The sequence below is a fragment of the Polypterus senegalus genome, chromosome 14 (genome assembly GCF_016835505.1).
Source record: "Polypterus senegalus isolate Bchr_013 chromosome 14, ASM1683550v1, whole genome shotgun sequence".
Classification (NCBI taxonomy): domain Eukaryota; kingdom Metazoa; phylum Chordata; class Cladistia; order Polypteriformes; family Polypteridae; genus Polypterus; species Polypterus senegalus.
The window spans coordinates 77,367,627-77,390,023 of NC_053167.1; the positions used below are offsets into that span (position 1 = coordinate 77,367,627).

Sequence of the window (22,397 nt, forward strand, 5' to 3'; positions counted from 1 at the left end):
GATTGTTTTGGCTAATTTTGTATCTCATTTTTGGTTGGCTACTAATTAAGGAAAAAGAACCAGTTTTACCTGAGTCTTCAAGAACAAGTCAAATAAAATTAATTCAAAAGAAGTTAATTAACAGCAAAAACAGGTCACTCATTAAGAAAAGGGTTAGACTGAAAACCTGCAACCACTGTGGCCCTCCAGGACTGGAGTTGGGCACCCCTGCTGTAGATCCTGACAGCAAATACCCACATTTTATATTTGCATTTTAATATTATGTATTATCAGTTTTTGTACTTGTGTAACAAAATGAATTTGTTTCTAAGGTCCCTTGGAAGATGACTGAACTCTCTCGTCAATGCTATTAGAATGGCAATAGCAGGAACATTGTTCTTTATTGGTGTAAGAGGAGCAATTGCAACCACTGTCTTTAACATGGGCTGCAGTAATTTGGGAAAACATCGTTTTTGACACATACGTAATTTCTCGTTTTTCTCGCAATTGAGAATAAACAGTCTGATATAAAGTATGTGCGATTTGCTAGTGATCGGCTGTACAAAATAATGTACCCCAGCAACACAATCTATATAAGGGCTCATTACAGATTGCTAAAGTAAGAAGGTGTTATCTTGTGTAATTGAATATTCACTGTCTTATTGTAAAAACTGCTGTGACGTTTGAATTCTGTTCCAGTATATAAAAAAGATTTAATTGGAATTAAATTAATTGACTCAAGATGTTTGGTGAAGAGCAATGGATTGACCAGTTTTGGCCCATATGGATGCTATTTCAACTTGTTCTACTCTCAAATAAAAACGGAATAAAAAAATGTACTATAATATGGAACGAAACTGCAGTACTTAATACACCACATGAACGATCACAATATGACTCCGAAATCGTGTTAATATTTCATTTTAACAGCATAACACAAGAGTGTGGAACAATCGTTAAGTACCCGGACCAAAAAAAAAAAAAAAAATGCGCCACCATACGAACTCGGGAGATGAGCATCACCTATTAAGATGTACAGTACTTATTATTAAACGGCTCCATTATATTTATCTTACACAAAACCTGGCATTGTGCTACTGGTTAAAGATATGACTTCTTCTTTCGGCTGCTCCCGTTAGGGGTCAACTTTTTCCATATTTTCTTGTCTTCTCTATCTTGCTCTGTTACACCCACCACCCTCATGTCATCTCTTACCACATCCATAAACCTTCTCTTAGGCCTTCCTCTTGCCTGAGAGGTCTATCTTTAACATGCTTTTCCCAATAAACCCAGCATCTCTCCTCTGCACGTGTCCAAACAAACGCAATCTCACTTAAAGATTTATAATACCTGTTGGTGGCAGCTTTACAGAATTGAAACTTTTGGTGAACACTTGCGCGACTCAAAACGCTTATAGAATTATATGGGTAAATGGACAGTTTCTTTTGATCATTATTAGACTATAGGGAAAAGAAAAGTAAGCATTAAAATAATTTAATAAAGTTGCACTTTCTAAATGCACCAGTGCGTGTACAACGAATTAAAGCACTCGGAGACCTGTCACTGAATGCACAGTGCTTTATATGATTAGCTTTGCTTCCGTTTTTCCTTTTAGGCCTGAATTTTATAAACAAGAGTTTACAAAGTATACAAGAGTTCAATAATTAATAAAAAAAAATATATATTTCTGTCAGCACGGACGATGAAGAACCTATTCAATAAAGACGGGCACGGTGGATTATGGGATTTTTCTCCCACGTGACACGATTCCGCGGAAGTTTAACCGACACCGCGACTTCTACACTATAGGGGGGAATCGGCATTAGTAAAGCAGTATTTCCTCCTTTGCAGTTTGACCCTTAACTTCTTCATCATAAAAGTATCTGTAAAGAAAAATATCTGTTTATAAATATGCTGCTTTGTTTATATCTATATATATTTTTATATGCATAAAAATGCTTTTTACAACAAATTTTTCTTTCTTACCCAAGTGATTTGTACAATGGTTTGAACCCCGCTTCTACGACCGTACGATGGATGGAGGCAAAATTAAACCGCGATTCATATCCATGAGTTGTTTTGTACGCTATTTAAAACTTTCATTGTAAATTAACAGCAGTGGTTTGAGATTAAATCAAGTGCATCTTTTGCTGGGATTTTTGTCAGGTACGCGATTCCTATGAATAATTTTACTTATCTGCATTCTAATTTACGGACTTTGAGTTTTGTAGCCTTCGTTGTGAATCAAGCAAATCGTAATATGATAATGCGAATGCTTTATGTACATTTTTAAATTATTAGGCATGTGAGATTTTTATCTCTCACCACTGAATATTAATTCGCAGTAATCGTTATATACGAGCAAGCTTTATGTTTTTATGCCAAAGTAAAGTGACGAGTTTAAGAAATTCCCTTAGATAGTAATGATCAGTCACTATAGGTATCTGTGTTTTAGGCTTCTCTGTTGACTTCTTTAGCATGACATTGGCTCAGTCAGCAATGCTAGAAGAGATCGCCTGTTGGAATGAAGAAAAGTGCCGACAGGAATTACATTCCACGCTGCCCAAACTTGTCATATCCTTTCATAATGTTTATTGTATCAACAGAGAAAAAGAAAAAATATTGTTATTACAGACAGTGCCTCGAACTTTCTATTTTATTTTGCCCAGGCTGAATGGTATACATTTTACTTATTTTAGTGATGGAAAATTAGTTAGCATTTGTATTTAACAGTAGTCTTATTTACCTATTGTCTTTGTCTGCTCCTATCTGAACCATAACTCTACTCATTAACATATACTATATGTTTCATGTGTTTTATAGTAAATACTCTTTACATATGCCATTTAAACTGTGTCTTTAATAACTGGATTACATTGTTTCCATTCACTTCTCGAGTTTTCCTGAATATTACGCACTCCATTTATCATAATGCTGTCAGTTGGAATGAACACTTCAGTAAGTATGGTAGATTATTTCCTTCGTTCCCATACAGAATGTAATGATTGTGTGTACATATATACAGTGTGTGTAAACATGTACTATGAAAGTATATTTTAATTCAAAAGTGTCAGACAGTTTGCAGAATATTTTTTTTTTAATATGTGTCATTTGGAAGTAAGAATAAATTGAGTAAAAAGTAAATAGATATAAACATCTATATTTATGACGAAAGTCAAAATGTAAGTGCTTTTATAAAAAATGACTAATTAAATAAAGATGGGCTTTGATTACAACTAGGTCTTTTGTGCAGCATTTAAAAGAAAAACAAATTTATGCTCAATTTACTGGAACAAATAATGTTTACAATACCAATATTGAAGTAATTTTTTATCATTTTAGGTGTGCTGAAAATTCTTACAAAAATGTTTTTGCCCCATCTCCATGTTTCACACTTTGAAGAAGAATTGTTTTCAAAGATTTTACCAAAGGTATAGAATTTTGTGTTGAATAGAGATATTTGAGATAATATAATGTGAAGAGAACAAACTTACAGGTTTTAGGGTTTTGAAATTCATATATTACATTTAAACTTTAATATTTTGATGAAGTAGTTTATGGAATCTTAGTTTAAAATACTTAATAAGTAGAACTTGGGTGTTTATACTTGATATAATAATTTAAGGTCATAATTGGAGGCTGTGATAGCTTCTGTGCCTAAAGAAAGAATTAAAAATCTAAGAATATCCAGATTAAAATATTCTTCTATTTAGGAGACCTATGTTTTTGCAAAGCATACTTTCATAATATAAATATAATACATGTCTTTAAGGAGTAATGTTTTAGTAATCTGTAAAATGTTCTTTGGCTTGTTTCTTTTTTTGTTTTGGTGTTTTGACATTAAATAGGATTACAAAGAAATGAATAACAGTTTAATCAGTTTTTTTTTTAATTATATAAAAATGTTTCTTGTAGCTTGTCAGGATGTTTGACGATTTAATGAGCGAGTTATCCCTTAAAGCAAGTGGATTGTCTAGTCAAAATTTGGAATTGCGTACAGCACTAAGGCAGACTTTACAGGTAAGAAAAACCATTTTTAATTTGTTAAAGTTGAAACTAGGCAAAGTGACTCATGGGTAAATAAAGTGTTTCTTACATTATTTGCATCTTTTGATTGTCAAACCTGCTTATTTTCACTAGCTTCATTAGACTAAGTAGTGGGTCAGTATGAAAAGTAAACATTGGAGTAGGCCATAACGTGTTATGGGTAGGGTTCCAACTACCAAAAGTATGTGTTTAAAGCAATTTGTAATAATTGATATGGACAAAAATTATTAAACACTTCCAATAATTTTCACAGACAGTCATAAATATTCTAGAAATAATATCACAGTGTGTCAGACATTTGTCTTCATTGGAAGAGACTCTAATTATGGAGGACATCCGATCATTACCATCTTGTGCCCTTCATGTGTTAAAGAATACTTTCCAGCACTGCAAGGTAGGTACAGTTTTTAAAAGCTTCAGATTTTAATGGTGAATGTTGAATTTTTACAGGAAACTGTAATTATTTTATTTATCATGCTTGCAGGAAAGTGAGTCTGCATATAATGGACACTTATCACTGGTGGCAGATCTGTTGCAAGCTCTGTTTAAAGAAGCCTTTTTGCTTCAGAAGGCATTAATGGAACTTTTGGATAGAATTTTCTTAGAAAAAGCATCAACAGATAAAGAAGCTGTTAACATGGTAACAGGTATTATCATCATGAGCAGGAAATAATCAGTATAGTTTTTGTTAAAGACCTGCTTTGTATCTGGATACGTGCTCTGGTATTGCTGTACTTGTGAGTATTCCTGTCCTGTTCCTGTCCGATTTTTAAATAACGCCTAATGAAATCATCATTATTTATTTGTAGAAATCGTGTCTGTCAGTTTTGAACTGAGATTGTTACCAGTAATCTTTACTATTTTCTGTTTCTTTCTTAAAGGGTTACTAGATTTTTGTATCTCATAAATAAATCCACCAATGCCTTGTGTTACCTGGAAATGATGTAAACTATACTATTTCATAAGTAGCATTTGATAGAATTGGGAAAAGATGACACAACACTATGAGAATCATCTTAATATACAGTTCTAAACTCATTACCATTAATAATTGTCAAGTGATATTGCTAAATTGCCACATGATTGCAGCACATGCATAAGTTGTTCATTGTCTTTCATTTTACTGCTTATAGTACAACGGTGTGTCAAATTTTACTCATACTGCTCCTATTTTTTACTTTATCATCTATTTGATATAATGTTTATCAACCATTTAATAGTTTCAGAAATGAGTCAAAATATGATTTTAATTAAAGTTCTATTCAATATCTTATTATTGTGATTAATATTGAGGCCTTTTACATATAACAGTATAGTAATGAATTGTTGCATAGCCAAACTTACCCACTTTAGTAAAAGGACAAGTGCATTTCTGTGTCTGTCCACTGTAAATTTTAATGCTGAATACACTGAAGTGTACATGGATTGATTAGATTTTAACCTGTCTCAAATGTGTAACATAGCCAGTTTGAAAATAATTGCACAAAATCTGAATAAATGTGATTTTTTTTTTTTTTTTGGTCTCTAAAATATTTTTAAAAGGGTTCAATAGTAGTTACTAAATTTTATGATCTTTTTCAGTGATTCACAGTCTTCTAGATATTTGTTCAGTTATTTCAAATATGGATCATGCATTGCATGCTAATACTTGGAAATTTATTGTTAAGTAAGTGTTAAATTTTTTTCTTCTTTCTCACTCTTAGTAAAAGTAGACAACTGTACAATTTTGAACGAATGTTTTAAACTACTGTACTGTATGTCTTGTGAAGTTATGAGAGGTTTTTATTGGCCGTAGAAAACATAAAACATTCACCATTCCCATTCTACTCACATTCTGTGACTTTTGCAGACACTACAATTCTTTTGTTAGTTTTCAGCATTTTATGTATTTTCAACAACCATACGTAAGCTCTTTGGATTGATATCTCCAAACTACTTGCCATGGTACTAAGACCTTGAGCAAAGTGTTAAGAAAATTGTAGTATTCCCTCTTTGATGTACTGTTTTATACCTTGTATACTTTAATCTCTCGCTGTCTTATTTTATTTTATTTTTTTATTCGCTTGCCTATATTTTTAATTTGAATCAACACTTTAGTAGTAAGGAAAAGGAAATAGCATACTGTTTCTTGATAGGGAAAATGTTTTTAAAATTTAGTAACACATGTTTAAAAGTGAGTAATCAGTGAATTATATATGGTAAATGTTATTTTGTTTCTTTTTTTGTGTTTATTCCCAAACACATCCTTTATCCTTGTGTGTTTTTGTTGAATTTTCTTGTTTAGGCAGAGTGTGAAACACCAGTCTTTACTTGAAGAGCAGCTGCGGCACAATGACATTTTGGGGAATTTATGTGAAGACTTGCTTTTTTCATTTCAGTCCTGCTTACAGTTAGCCGATCAGATGAAGCAATCTAACCTCTCAGTAAGACAAACCACTGTTCTTGTCAAAATAAGTGCTTTTTTAAATCATAACATAGTTTTAATAAAACAAAAGTACTAAATTATTTTTTAGTGTGCTCATGTCTGTAATATCATTATCCAGTTTAAAAAAATCTCTTTGTCCATTGTTTACATTTTGTTTGAAAAAATGTAAAAAAGTTCTCATTCTTCATTTTGCAGGAGACTGATTTCACTACAGAGTATAAATTATTTCAGAAGTCTATAAAACTCTGTCGATTTTTTGCCAATACAATGGTTCATTACATTAAAGTAAGTGAAGTACTATGTTTGTAGTAAGGGAATGTTCATAAAGATGTCTTCAGCAGTTGATTATCTTTTTTGTTTCTTGTGTACAGGAATTTCAGCCTTTTCTTTCTAAGTGTTGCAGGAGAGTACACAAATTATTTCTTCAAATATATAGGTATGTCGGCAGCAGTATGTCTTATTTACATGTTTTTGCTACTGAAGTATAATGTATTTACATCTAGTTTACTAGTTTTTGTATAATTAGCAATGTATTTTCACTTTTTTGTTTCTTTCTCCTTGTATTACTCAACTATACCTAAATCAGTTTAAAGACTGTTAATTGGTATTTAAGGTACTTTGTAGTAAAATGGTTTGTGTGACTGCCTTGCAGCTCCTAATATTGGATTAAAACCTGGCTGGTTTACTGTGTTGCAGTTGACTCGGCTCTTTATGGACAGAAAGTGTGGAAGTTGGGGTCCACTGACTCTTGTCAGCTGTTTGGAAGTGCCCTATCAGTCAATGAACCGGGCAGGAGGAAGCTCGATCTTTTATTGTTGCAAGAGGCAGCACACTCACAGAGACACGGACACCAGTGTGGCAGTAAATCAATGCTACAAACATGAACTAGTGCTGTGCTCCTTTATTCACTTTATCAATTATGCAACAGTTCCATATTATTTAATTGTATCAGCAAAGACTTTTACCATAATTGATTGCATTTTGAGGTTACTGCAATACAGGATTACCTAGTATGGTCCTAACTCACTGTCCTTACTGGCAGTCCATTCGCTCCACTGACCCATGTATACATGACTTAAAAACTCATACTAAAAACACTTTGTTACAAGTGGAGAGCTCAATTGACCACAAATTCCCTGTTCAGCCTAGCAGAGCCTGTCAATAGGAAACGTACTAAACCACTAGAGTCACAGCAAGTGCACTTGAGAAAAGATTGCTTTTATTCTTTAATTCTTATATATTTTGAAGCTGTACTTGCTTTTGTCAAAATGTTAAACACTTTTGCTACTTTAAACAATTTTCAAGTGGCTGGGTTTTGCTACATTCTAAAATCTTAAAACATAACATTTAATACTTACTTATTTGCTACAGCAAGCTTAAATGTTCTTTGCTAATCTTATCCAAACATTTTGTTAATGCTGAAGCTCTTTTGCAACATAATATTCTTATTTCTCATGAAAAGGTTATTATATTTCATATTCCTTCATTAGTATATGCTTAGCAGGACAGTAGATTCAGCACTAACCTAGGAAGTAATACAGTTAGTTCAATCTTTAGACTCCGCACCTTCATTTTATGTTGGGTGCATACCAAGCCAGGGTTCAAACTATTTTTCCACAAATGTGAAGATAGACAAAAATATTGGGATATTGGGAAGACAAGTACATCAATTTGTTCCAAAGAAAATATGACAAATCAGAAATTTCCAGAATGTCCTTGACTTTCTTTTTTGTCTTATTTTTTAGTCATTTTCCACCTAGCTTGTATGCACCAGCACTTTTGGATACACACCAAAATGAAATAAGCAACATTGTCATTGTGGCACTGGATCCTCTCATTACTCTGATGTTGACCTTCACATCTTTTGCAGAAACGGTTTTGTCAGCAGACCAACGTGAGCAAAGATTCTTAAAATTATTAATGAATCCTTTCTATAAATATTTTAAAAGTTTTAGATTCTGAAAGAAAGTCTGTAACACAAATGGTGTTTGCTGCTTATTTAAATAGATATTTGCAAGTAAATTATATTTTCTCTTTCTGAAATTTTCTTTTAATCTAGTTAAAAGATTCATATTTCACTGCATTTTGTGTTGCCCTCTAGAAAATTCCTTCCCACAAAATCCTGAGATAGTTTTGCATTATCATTTGACCTAATGCAGAGTGTTGCTATTAAACAGTTTGCTATTAAACAGTTCATTTGGAAGTACCACAGTAATTTAATCATAAAATAGTGCAAAGGTAAACCTAACATATTTGCCTGTAATTCTTGTAGAATGGTTCAGCATCTATAAGTATTGTAGGAGCCAGTGACCTAGACTGAGTAGTAGATGTTAACTTTAACAAAACAGAAACATGTATACACAACAGTGTATATGGAATTCACTCTTGTGTGATATGTTTTTATTTGTTTTGTTTTTAGAGATATGTCCAGACCAGCTTCTTTCACAGTGTTTGTTACTAGTTAGCATCTTGGATAAACTCCCTTCGCTGCCAGAGGACAAAGTGGACATGTGGTGTCGAGGTAGTCAATTCCCTGAAGAGAATGTTAGGTAAACCCTAGGTAGGGGGTTGGGGGAATAAGAAAATAAATACACACTGTTTTTCTTTATCTAGAAATTGATCTATCTTTCTACATTTTTTTTTCAGGCTTCCTATATTCCAAGCACTTTTTTGGAGTTTTCAGCAGTGTTATTGTGAGCGGGCAGTGCCTGTTTATTTACCTGGGGTGATGGTAAATGAAAAACCTGAGAACAGAGTTACATTGCATCATTACGTCTGTGTACATCTTTGTGCTTTTGTTGCCTCGCTTCCTTCTATATGCTTCCCTGCTCTGGTAATTTCAGTGATCTTATATTCTTAATAATATGATCGAGTGTTCTGTATACCACAGCACTTCAGGGAAGTTAAAACTAACTGATTGCCTGTCTCTGCCCATGTCTCGAATCAATGAAAACATTTTACCTGCAGAATACATTCCATGACCATGAGTTAGGTTTGGCCGGTTTGAAAAAATGATGTCATTTTTAACATATTCCTAGAATTGCAGGCTTCTGGAGCTATCTGGCAGTAGTGCTAAGGACTGTGCTGTTGTACCATCCAAGTGTAACATTTAACACTAGAACTGATTTATTTTATACATGACTAAGTTATTTTTGATAACATTTTTTGCTAAATTCTATTACAGGAAAAGTCTCTGCTGAGTGCCTTGCTTTGCTTAGATGCTCAAACGGCTCTTCTTGCAGCTGATGTTTGGTGTTTTCTAGCAAGGTAAACATTATTACATTTTATGCATTAACAAATGCAAAACTGATCAATGAAACCAAAGAAGCCAACATGTAGAACTGGTCATTGATTCATTAAATGGCAAAACAGTATTTGTAATTTCATCTCCTCAGATAGCAATTTAAACAGAATTTTGTTCGGCTTTGCTGTGCTTCACTGTAATTTGTGACCTTGGGAAATAGTCAGCCCTATTTTTATTTATGTCATTTCACTGGTCTATCCATTATAGTGAGGTTCTCAGCTTAGTAATAATGGGTAAATGAATATATTAATATTATTTGATAGACAGATAGATACTTTATTAATCCCACGGGGAAATTCACATACTCCAGCAGCAGCATACTGATAAAGAACAATATTAAAGAGTGATAACAATGAAGGTATAACAGACTGACAATAATTTTGTGTAATATTAACGTTTACCCCTCTGGGTGGAACTGAAGAGTCGCATAGTGTGGGGGAGGAACGATCTCCTCAGTCTGTCAGTGGAGCAGGACAGTGACAGCAGTCTGTCGCTGAAGCTGCTCCTGTGTCTGGAGATGATCCTGTTCAGTGGATTCTCCATGATTGACAGGAGCCTGCTCAGTGCCCGTCTCTCTGCTACGGATGTCAAACTGTCCAGCTCCGTGTCTACAATAGAGCCTGCCTCCCTCACCAGTTTGTCCAGGTGTGAGGCATCCCTCTTCTTTATGCTGCCTCCCCAGCACACCACCGCATAGAAGAGGGCGCTCACCACAACTGTCTGATAGAACATCTGCAGCATCTTATTACAGATGTTGAAGGACGCCACCCTTCTAAGGAAGTATAGTTGGCTCTCTCCGTTCTTAAACAGAGCATCAGTATTGGCAGTCCAGTCCAATTTATCATCCAGCTGCACTCCCAGGTATTTATAGGTCTGTACTCTCTACACACAGTCACCTCTGATGATCATGGGGTTCATGAGGGGCCTGGGCCTCCTAAAATCCACCACCAGCTCCTTGGTTTTACTGGTGTTCAGTTGTAGGTGTTTTGTGTCACGCCATCTAACAAAGTCCTTGATTAGGTTCCTATACTCCTCCTCCTGCTCACTCCTGATGCAGCCCATGATAGCAGTGTCGTCTGCAAACTTTTGCACGTGGCAGGACTCAGAGTTGTATTGGAAGTCTGATGTATATAGGCTGAACAGGACCGGAGAAAGTACAGTCCCCTGCGGAGCTCCTATGTTGCTGACCACAATGTCAGACCTGCAGTTCCCGAGACGCAAATACTGAGGTCTGTCTGTAAGATAGTCCACGATCCATGCCACCAGGTATGAATCTGCGCCCATCTCTGTCAGCTTGTCCCTAAGGAGCAGAGGTTGGATGGTGTTGAAGGCACTAGATAAGTCCAGAAACATAATTCTTAAAGCACCACTGCGTCTGTCCAAGTGGGAGAGGGATCGGTGTAGCATATAGATGATGGCATCCTCCGCTCCCACCTTCTCCTGGTATGCGAACTGCAGAGGGTCGAGGGTGTGGTGGACCTGTGGCCTTAGGTGGTGAAGCAGCAGCCTCTCCGTGGTCTTCATCACATGTGACGTCAGAGCGACAGGCCGGAAGTCGTTCAGCTCACTAGGACGTGATACCTTTGGGACTGGGGTGATGCAAGATTTGAAATTGTTCAGTAGGATCTATGTTGGACTGGAAGCAAAATACACTATTCCACATTTTTTCTAGATACACAGATGATTATGGCATTAAAATATAGCTCTGTTTACAGGTATGGGACAGCAGAATTGTGTCAGCATCATGTTCATATCCTAGCCCAATTGGTGAGTAGTAGTACATTAAGGAAATATGTCTTTATGATGCTCTGTGAATATGCTCTTATCATATATTGTTGATCACAAATACAAATCATTTTATTATAATTTATTGTAAGGCTGTCATAATTTAGATTTTTACAAAAAAAATTGGATTTGTTTTAATGTTGCCAATGTGTGTACTAGGGTGTAAATGTACACCGCATCCGGAAAGTATTCATAGCGCATCACTTTTTCCACATTTTGTTATGTTACAGCTTTATTCCAAAATAGATTAAATTCATTTTTTTCCTCAGAATTCTACACACAACACACCATAATGACAACGTGAAAAAAGTTTACTTGAGGTTTTTGAAAATTTATTAAAATATAAAAACTGAGAAATCACATGTACATAAGTATTCACAGCCTTTGCTCAATACTTTGTTGATGCACCTTTGGCAATGATTACAACCTCAAATCTTTTTGAATATGATGCCACAAGCTTGGCACACCAATCCTTGGCCTGTTTCCCCCATTCCTCTTTGCTGCACCTCTGAAGCTCCATCAGGTTGGATGGGAAGCTTCGGTGCACAGCCATTTTAAGATCTCTCCAGAGAGGTTAAATCAGATTCAAGTCTGGGCTCTGGCTTGGCCACTCAAGGACATTCACAGAGTTGTCCTGAAGCCACTCCTTTGATATCTTGGCTGTGTGCTTAGGGTCGTTGTCCTGCTGAAAGATGAACCGTCGCCCCAGTCTGAGGTCAAGAGCGCTCAGGTTTTCATCCAGGATGTCTCTGTACATTGCTGCAGTCATCTTTACCTTTATCCTGACTAGTCTCCCTGTCCCTGCCGCTGAAATACATCCCCACAGCATGATGCTGCCACCACCATGCTTCACTGTAGGGATGGTATTGGCCTGGTGATGAGTGGTGCCTGGTTTCCTCCAAATGTGACGCCTGGCATTCACACCAAAGAGTTCAATCTTTGTCTCATCAGACCAGAGAATTTTGTTTCTCATAGTCTGAGAGTCCTTCAGGTGCTTTTGGCAAACTCCAGGCGGGCTGCCAAAGATATTTTGAATTTATATTAAGTAGACTTGCAATAAATCTGGCCTCATTTCTGCTTGTAGAGCTAACTTAAAGTGTCCCTGTAATTGTTTTGGATTCAGTAGGACAGAAATGATTTTTTATACGTGACAGTTTGATTGCCTTGCACGCCAAACTCTTTTGCCTTTTTGTTTTTCTTTCACATTTCATTTTACTGAAAGGACTGACTAGATTAACTGTGTAAAATACAATATTCGGAAGTCCATTTTATCCAGTTTAGGGTCATTGGTGAATGAAACCTATTCTGGCAGCTCAGTCATGCTAATTTGGAATTGGCAGTCAATTGAACACATTAATTATAACAAACTGGGGTGACTATTCAGTTTAATTTAAATTGAGAATGTAAAATATTGTGTAGCATTTCACAGGATGGCACAGTTTAAAAGTATGTCCTTCTTGTTGTCTTTAGGTTTTGCAGTGTCCAGGAGAGTGCTACCAGCTCATACAACTTTCATCATTGTTGAAACGAATGATGTACTTTATTACTGTGGAACATCATGTAAGAGTGAATTCTGAATTGCATATACAATTCTGGTTAAACTGTGGTATTGTAAAACATGTTCTGCTTTAATCCTCTGAAGTAGACATGGTTATGAATAAGTCTGTAATAATTCTGTCTTGAAATAGGTTCTCTTTTTGGAGAAGTTTTCTCCTGGGGATCCAAGTAATTTAGTGCTGTGGCAGCACATTTCTCTCAAGGCCTTTAATATGGATCTGAGAAAACAGGCAGCAAATAACATTGTGATGTCAGCCGTAACAGTCTGCACCAGGTGGATTGAGGACAGAGGTGTGCTACAGGAATTGGAACTTGTGGTGAGAGTCTTTCGTACAAATCAGTTTTGAACCTTTGTAGGAAGGACAATATGGGTAGGGACATGTTAAATGTGTAGATTGGTGAAAATAATACATGTATGTGCCTCACACAATCATCACATTTACACCTCTGAAAAGGAGTAAAAACGGTTCTTGTAAAAATGTTCAGTTCACACGTATGATCCTTCCTTTGCCTTTTTCTTGACAAAACAGAGCTTTGGTTATCTATCAGTACTCATTTGTCTTTATTCTTTTTGTAACAAGGAATAGACATTAGTCTCTGTGAATGTGATGTATTTTATGTCAGTATATGTGTATGTACTGTATATACAGACATTTATATAATCTGTCTAATATGCAGAATATACACTCAGTATAGCATTTGGTAGGGCCCTCTGTTTCCTCCAGATCAGTCTAGCTCATCAATGGCAACCTGGAAGCATTTTAGTCCGTGCTGACTCAGCATTTCATGCACGCATTTTGGCCGCATCATCATATTGCTTATTTCCAATTCTTCCTTTTCCTTATTGTACAGAGGTGTCATGCTTGTACAACTAGTTTAAAATGATGTGTCCTTTGAGACATGGCACATTACCCGGGTGTAAGTACTCATTTGGAAAAGGAGAGACTGTGGCTATGAAGGCACGCATATTACCAGCATCCTTTGGTATTTTGTGGCATTCATATGACACTTCATTGGCATTGAGAGGTCTACTGTAATGTATCCCCACATGAGAATAATTCTACCACCTACTATACTTGCACTGTTGACATAAAGCTTGATAGATTAATTCATTTATGTTGTTTAAGCCAAAATACATATTTCAGTAGGAATCAAGATTCATCAGATCAGAGGCGAGCACACTGGCAAAACGAATCCTCCTAGGAGAGAGTCGCCCAGAGCAGTTCCTTTTCAATTACCTGACATTTCTACATTTCAGTTTTTTTTTCTGACTATTTCAATAATGTGTAGGACCCCGGGCTTTTTACAACACAGGCTTACACAGCTCGTATTTTTATATTGAGGATACTTTTTTGACTTTTGCAGCCACAATATTGATTGTCTAGAGCGGCAGGCTGTTTGCATAGATGAGCATGTCTGTCTAGTAAAGTGACCACCAAATGTGTAATATAAAATAAGATTTGTCTAGAAACTGCACAAAATCACTAAATACACATTTCACTAATCAGTTATTTTTTGCATAAATTGATCACTTAATATTCCCTTAATATTTGAAGCTAGAGTAATACAATATAGTAATGATAATTTAATATAGTCTTTTTCCATTTTTAGAATACAGCTCTTTCTGCCGTGTGGTCTGTGTGCCGGTGTTGCATGGATGTTATTGATGAGGAAATTCTGAAATCTGTCACAGGACGTGTTGGTCAGCTGTGGATGCGCATGTCTGTCCATCAGGTAAGAACACACTTTTCAGGCTTTACTTGATATTTTACTCCCTCTATCCTTAGTAAAATATTAAAATCCTTGAGTAACAAAACAACAAGGCGATGTAGAAGAAAATCTATAAATAGGAAATACAGTGACCCGAAAAATCATTGAAATAATTTTTTGTACTTTGTTTTCCTAGGTTTTGAATTCTAGAAGGATTTGTACATCAGGGAGTTGAAAGCTTTGTGCCCATGTCAAAGGAAATGGCAGTGCAGTTGTTAGGGCTGCTGCTTCACAGACATTGAGTCCTGGGTTTGAGTCCTAGGTCGGGTCTTCGTCTGTGTGGTGTTTATATGTTTTCCTCACATCTGCAGGGTTTTTCCTCTCACGCCCAAATGTGTCTCTTCATTTAGTTGATAAAAGTGGCCATTGAGAGTGTCTGACTGGGCTCTGGGATGGACTGGCAGGGCTGATTCCTGCCTTTTGTCCATTGTTAAGAGGATGGGATCTGCCCGTGGAACTGGATTAGGTGTATTTTGAAAATGATCTAAGTCAGGCTTAAACACAATTTTACAAAAATTTGCAATGGCTTTTTTGTGGAAAAAACATCAGGCTGTTGAAATTGCCTTATTTTATTCTCTTAAGTTTTCCCTTAAATTGCTTTTGTGACTATAATTCATTTTAAACAAAGTTTGATTTGTTAATTCTGTATGTTTGACCAAAAGAATGCCATTATTGCATTTTTAAATATGAATTGTTTTGCAAACACTACTCTAGCTAGACTGTTTCATGGGTAAATTTTGAAAATGGTTAAGGAGATGGCCAAATGTATTGTCATATTTAGTTTCAAAAATTCATGAATCCAAGAACTGTAATTATTTTACAGTTATCACTGTGGTATTCTCATTTTGCCATCTTAGTCGCAGCCTCTAAATTAAATATGGTTTGTTTTACACTGCAGCTTCCAATTCTCCTGTCTTGTCTTTGGCCCTGCTTTGCGGACTCTTTAAGCTTTTCATCTCATTTCAGTTTCTTCAGTAGGCGCTGCCTAAGTGTCTCGTTCCTATATCTGTGTGCGCTCAACAAGCTTCCTTACTCCCATTCTATTAAAATCAAACAAACAAACAACAAGGTTGACTTCATTGTACTAGCTGACATATTAATTCTGTGATCAGGTGGCACGAAGGAAGGACGTTTTCACCCGGTAAGCCTTGCCGTTGCTTCTGGATGAGAATAGACTCATGGTATTGTTAACAGGTAGAAGCAAATGGAAAATGGCAGAGTTTTGATCTAATCAATTAATTTTTTTTTATTAATTTTAATTAAAAGCAAAGAACAATCCATACAATAAAATCTAACTTAACCAAACCAAAATTCAATTTCCAACTATAAAGTAAGAAAGAGAGGAGAGCCTGCCAACAGAGCAAATCTTTGAAGCAACAAGGAAGGAAGAATATCGTTTTCCTCAATATTGAAAAATGTTATTAAGTAGATCCTGCTATATCTTAAAAACGTTTTGAACAGATCCTCTGAGTGAGAATTAGATTTTTTTATTTATCTTAAATAAAGTACATGTATTTATATGTGCATACTGCCTATAAGGCCAAATTCGAATTTTAGGACATGGTGCATAATTTTTAAAATGTTTAACAAGCAAACAAAGTAAAGGTAAATATATCTTCTGTGAAATAAAGAAAAGCGTTAACTGAAGTTGTTTGTGACCCAGTAGGTCAGGTGCAGTAACAAGAGTTCGGCGTTAGTGGAGCGCCGGTCAGCACCAAAACCCTGCATCTCCAGGAAGTGTCGCTCTCCGTTTTGGAGTTCTCATGTCTTCTGTTAACTCAATACTGGCTCATGGCCAGTGAGTGTGTGTGTGTGTGTGTGTGTGTGTGTGTGTGTGGGCCCTGCACTAGACGAGTGTCTTATCTACAAGGCATTCCTTCTGGCACTTGACCACCATTAGGAGGTTCAGAAGATGGATGGATGGATTGTTTGACAAAAAAAAATTGTGTGAATCTCAGCAAGTAGATCTATCAGTTTTTAACCCAGTCCAACATCATTGTACTTTAATTGCAACTGCCATATTACATTTTTTTTTTCAAATTGTTTTACTGTGTAATAATTTGTCTAAATAAGCAAAACATCTGTCTGATTTTTATAGGTACTGAATCAGCCATGTGTCCAGGGCACTGTCCACCTTCTGCTGCTGTTATCATCGGCTCTGGTGCAAAATCTTGACCCACCGGTAGTCTCTCAGGTAATGCAACCACTCAGTGACTAAAGTAATGAATTCAAAATATTTATGGTGTGGGGAAATTTTATAAAGGAAAAGAAGTACACTTCCTTCTTTAGCTTGCAGCCTGCTTTTTATTGGTTTGTTTAAAAATAAGGTGACACTAAACAAATATGATGATAAAATTTAAAAAAACAAAATAAAACAAGTAAGGAATTATCAGTCACTGGAACACTGTGCTCCCGTATGCCCTTACACTGCCATGGTCCAAAAAGTCACCAAGCCTTTTGCCTTCCATGTATGACTTTCACCGAGTTCTTTTGTTAGTCAAACGATTATATTTATACAGAGATTTAAACAAACTCTCTGCCATGATGATACTTATCTTACGCACAAAAAATGTCCTACTTGACGATGTATCAGTGATTTTGAAATAAAAATACACACACACCCTTGCAACAGTGCCTGATGCTAGCTAAACAGCCATTGGCTCCCTGTCTCCCAAAATGCATTTAGCTACTTTAATAATGGATAGGTGGAAACTATTACATATTCTTAATCTCATTCTAAATTCTAATAGTTTCTAAACATAAAAAGAAAAGAATTTCATTTGTAATTGTGTATTTTTCCAAATGGTTTGATGTTCTGGACGAGCATCGTTCTGTTAGACATGTTTTACTCGGCCTTTGCTGTTGTTTCAGTACTATATGTGTGTTATGTATTTTATTTAACTCAAATAGCTCAGTATCAGTTAAATGTGATAAATCTGGTATGCAAAATAAAGTAAAAATGTTTAAATACTTCCATACTGCTCCAAAAAATGAAGGGAATCCTTAATCTTCACCGTCTAACACCGAATCAATGAAGCTTCAGGGATAGCAGTCTGTCCAGTTAGGAATCATAAGCGATTGTGAATCAACTTCACTTCCTTTGGTGCAAATGAAAGTGACAGCAGGTACACTAGAATGGCAGCAGCAAGCCAACCCCCTCAATAGGAATGGTTTTGCAGGTGGTGGCCACAATTGCATTATCTTTATCCTTTCAGACTGATTCTTCTCTTCTGTTTTATGCTAGTGTCCTTCTCACTATTGCTAGCATGAGGTGGTACCTGCAGTCGATTCAGGATGGCACATTCATACGTACCATAGCAAGATGGTTTGCCGTGTCTCCCTGCACAGTCTTGAGAGCATCGAGGAGATACCAGGACACAAGTAGAGCTGGATAGGGCCGTAGAAGGACATTGACCCGGCAGCAGGAGGGGGTATCTGCTTGTTTGTGCGAGGACGAACATTAAGGAGCACTGCCAAAGCCCTACAGAATGACACCAGCTGGCTACTGGTGTGCATGTTTCTGATCAAACTGCCAGACTCCATGAGGGTGGCATGAGGGCCCTATTTCCTCTAGTGGGATCTGTGCTCACAGCCCATCACCATGGGCCTGATTGGCATTTGCCAGAGAGTACAATTGGCAGCTTGGTATTGGGACTTTGTTCTCCTCACAGATGACACAGCAGGTTCACACTGAGCATATGTGACAGATATGAAAGAGTCTGGAGACATTGGGGTAAACGTTATGCAGTCTGCACGACCATCCAGCATGCCTGGTTTGGTAGTGCATCAGTGATGGTCTGGCAAGGCATATCCTTGAAACGGTCACACAGACCTCCATGTGCTAGCCAACAGTACCTTGACTGCTGATGAAAACCTCAGCCATTGTCAGACCTTATGCTGATGCAGGACAATGCATGGCCTCGTGTGGCAAAGGCATTGACTGGCCTAAACGTTCCACAGACCTGAATCCAATTGAGAACCTATGGGACGTTATGTATCAGTGCATCTGACACCACCAAGTAGCGCCACAGACTTTCCAGGAGCTCACTGATGACCTAATGCAGATCTGGGAGGAAATCCCCCGCAACACCATCTCGTCAGGAGCATGGTCAGATGTTGTTGGCAGTGCATACAGGCATACGGTGGCCATACACACTACTGAGACATATTATGAGCTGCTGTGATTCACACAAGTTGGATCAGCCAAGAATTACAACCATTCCGGCACAAAGGAATAGGCATCAATTCAAAGACCCAAGTCCATATCAGCAAATCCACAATATCCAGTCATGATCAGAGGCAAAAGGTTGCAGAAGGTTCCATTATTTACACAGAAGCTTGGCCATTGTGTTTCTGACAATGCAAGTCCTTCAGGCCGCTAAAAGGCTTCATCAACCTGTTGTGGATGTACACATAGTTGAATGTAATCAACATCAGTACAGTACTAGTTTGTTTTTTTTTCCCCTCAATATGACATGTCATATATTAGTGTAATAAAAGTAATAATCACCAGGTTATACATTATCTATGTCAGCCAAGCCAAGCCAGAATCCTTCCCGAGATTTGCCATTCGCCAGGTACCCAGGTCAGCAGATTTAAGCAGAGGTTTGGGTCTCATAGTTGCTGCTCTGTAAGTTTTTTTGTCATCTGTTTCTCTGTCACACTCACTCACCCCCTGCCGGGGCTTCATTTATAACTGGCCCCTTCCGACCGCGCGTCTCTGACAGGTCTGTGAGGCCGCAGCAGAATTTGCAATCCAAAAACACCACTGGTCTTTAATGTAAAACAACAGCTTCTCTGATGAGATTGTTTCCATTGTTTCTATGCAAGTAGTTTAACAACTGGGGATCATCTGTACACTGCTGTGTTGTTCAAAATATTGGATTTCACTATCGTAAAACATCGTTGAAGACCCAATAAGTTAAGTTTGAACTCTGAACATATGCAAATGTGAGATAATATAAAAATCAGCAAAGTGATTTGGATAAACTCATCTGACTATTTAACACGCGGTAGAATAATTTGTGACTGGAATTGGCCATAAAAAGTTCTAATTAGTGTCTCCTTATTAACAGAGAAATTTCTTAAATTGGTGATCTGCTTTTGTTTTTTTGTGCAATTGATTGTCAGGCGGTGCTAATTTTGAAATTTTAAATAAGCTAATGGAATTCTTTTTTTAGGTGAGAAGGCTAAACTAACACATGCACTGGTTCAGCTCTCAGCTTCTTTATGAAGTTTACTTGTTCTCCTTCTGATGACTGGACTGTACATGTGCACAGAGACATCCTTACAGCTCAGCCCAGTTGCCTCTGCTTTTCTGACAGATTGTTTTTTTTTTTTTTTTGCATTTTACTGTAACTATAAATCTGTACTGAATGTGTGCCTTGGCAAGAGTGTGAAAGGGAATTATCTTGAATTATAATCATTTTGCTGCTAGAAACAGATATTTAGAAGTGCAGGTCAGCGTCATCCATGACAATGGCAGAGTTTGCTTTGTGGTGCTCAGCTGACTTTGAAGAAAGCAGTAGATAACCACAAGTACCATCTTCTGTTTTTTTTTTTTTTTTAGATCGTGACATTCTTAAGCCTTCTTTTGCCTGCCCACCCGCCACATGAAACAGCTTTGGCCATTTTAGAATTCTTGGAATCATTAGGAAGAATATTTGTACCACAAGAAATACAGGTGGCTTTAAGTAATGTGTCATGAAATAAACTCAATAAATTACCCCAGCAATATTAATTGTCAAAACCATACAATTTGTCTTTGTGTTCACAGGTCCATGTTCTACCAAAGCTGTCAGATTTCTTTGCCTTCCTACTAACTGAAAAGTCTTGGATTCTCTACCAGCATGTTCTAGAAGCATTCACATATTTTGCGGAGGTAATATTTTTCTTCTCAAATTATCTTAAGTGGTCTTTTGTTTTCTCCCAGTGCATCCATTCCAGTGTATATACACATTGAATCAGCACTTTACTTGACACACATGGTTTAATATTCTCTGTCAATTGTCTTCTGCTCCTCTTGTGTTTCCTCTCAAGGTAACAAGGCATGAAGAAGTTGTTCCCCAAAGCTTAACATGCGAGGAAATGAAAAGTAAGGTTGTGCATTTTCTCAGTAAGGTATGCAGAAGAACTGAAAACAGTACTTGGTTAAATGGGTGTGGATGTGTATTGTTATTTTATTTATTATTGTTTGTTTGTTTCTTTACAGAATATCCCTTTACAAGAAAATGTTGACTTGAGGATAAAAAGACTAAAATCTGAAAGGTCCACTCTGAAAATACATCTGGAAAGAAATACTTTAGAAGCTGCTCATGAGCAGGTATTTTAAAATAATAATTACTGAAATTGCATTCTTAAAAAAGGTATTCTGTAAACAACAAAGATGTTGGAAAATGAGTAATTTCACTAGGATTATTTATAGGATTACGATTTCTGTACCCGCCCAAGGATGGCAGATCTTGCCTATACTGTCTGTTGATATTTAAAGCACGCAGATAATCCAGAGTTTATTACTTGAAAGCATATTCCTAAAATATTTTTGTTTAGATGTTTAATGTAACTTCCTCATGACGTTCTACTCACCAAATTTGGCCCTTTTTGTATTTTTTTAAGGAGGCATGCTAGACAGTTTCAGGAATATTAGCATCTTTAGCACAAACAAGCATCCCACTGAATTCCACCTGACGGCCTGATATTGTAGTATGGCTATGACTAAATGAATGAATGAATATGTAATGTTTTTCAGCCATGCTCCAAACGTGTCAGACAGGAGACCGCTGAAGAGGAGCACTACGAGCGGGCAGTGCAGTTGGTAGAAGACGCTTTGAGTGCTCTGGAGTCGCTGCTGCAACAAACCCCAGCTCCAGAATGGCTAGCCCCCAGAATAAAGGGACTGCTCGATCAGATAACTGTGATGAGCAGCAGCAGGAGCGCCTGCTCCAGTGCTTCTTAATGGTGTCGTATGTTGGAGGATTTATTTATTTATTTTTATTTTAATAGCTTAGTTTTCGTCATTGTATAAAATGTAAATATGCTCCCTCCAGTGTATATGCTGCTCTATTTTTTACCAAAATGAATTACTTTTCTTAAGTTCTTAACAGTGCAGTTCTGTCTTATAATAACTCATTGTGTATATTTTACAGGTAATTACAAGTACAATGCAAATGTATTGATTAAAAAGTTGACTTGTTAAAAATAATAAGTAAACTAAGTATGAAAATAAAGGTGGCACGAAAAATTGGACAAGAAAACAGTGGCTTTAATAAGGTTGATAAGACGGGTTTATGATTTAACGTTAATGATGAAGGTGGCTAGCTGGCAGAGGAGCCCCATTCGGCCGTCTAGATCCATCTCTTTACACGAGTATTGTGTCTGCGCCCCCAACCTGACACGCCCCCGTGCCAGCATTTACTGTAAAAACGCGGCGCCTATCATATTCTGGGGTCTAAATTAATGAACTGCATGAATGGAATCCGCACTTCACTCTGACGCACAGCCTTCATCAATGTTTTAAGTTGTGCATCTCTA

The 22,397-nt window shown here is 36.8% G+C and overlaps 1 protein-coding gene across 3 annotated transcripts; it reads left to right on the forward strand.

The window, feature by feature from the left end:
• Window positions 1–1,941: 1,941 nt before the first annotated feature.
• On the forward strand, window positions 1,942–22,393 carry c14h1orf112 (chromosome 14 C1orf112 homolog). 3 transcript variants are annotated; one of them, XM_039734438.1, is made up of 25 exons: window positions 1,942–2,145; window positions 2,420–2,553; window positions 2,898–2,937; window positions 3,322–3,410; window positions 3,895–3,999; window positions 4,280–4,420; window positions 4,511–4,673; window positions 5,608–5,692; window positions 6,311–6,449; window positions 6,647–6,736; window positions 6,823–6,887; window positions 8,197–8,345; window positions 8,871–9,000; window positions 9,098–9,284; window positions 9,636–9,718; window positions 11,471–11,522; window positions 13,011–13,100; window positions 13,229–13,414; window positions 14,709–14,831; window positions 16,966–17,061; window positions 20,437–20,550; window positions 20,644–20,748; window positions 20,907–20,987; window positions 21,079–21,189; window positions 21,616–22,393. In XM_039734438.1, the coding sequence occupies exons 2-25, from the start codon at window positions 2,458–2,460 to the stop codon at window positions 21,820–21,822; spliced, it is 2,727 nt and encodes a 908-aa protein (XP_039590372.1). In that variant the 5' UTR covers window positions 1,942–2,145; window positions 2,420–2,457; the 3' UTR covers window positions 21,823–22,393. The 3 variants fall into 3 exon arrangements, with proteins under 3 accessions (XP_039590372.1, XP_039590371.1, XP_039590373.1); XM_039734437.1 differs by having other exon boundaries at window positions 2,435–2,553; XM_039734439.1 differs by having other exon boundaries at window positions 2,457–2,553.
• The last annotated feature ends 4 nt before the right edge of the window (window positions 22,394–22,397 follow it).

Excerpts from the sequence above, each read along its gene's own strand:
- c14h1orf112 (XM_039734438.1), top strand. The coding sequence starts at position 2,458 with ATGACATTGGCTCAGTCAGCAATGCTAGAAGAGATCGCCTGTTGGAAT. Across the intron at positions 2,938-3,321 it reads CAGTTGGAATGAACACTTCA|GTGTGCTGAAAATTCTTACA; the intron begins GTAAGTATGGTA and ends TTATCATTTTAG. Across the intron at positions 20,749-20,906 it reads CATTCACATATTTTGCGGAG|GTAACAAGGCATGAAGAAGT; the intron begins GTAATATTTTTC and ends TTTCCTCTCAAG.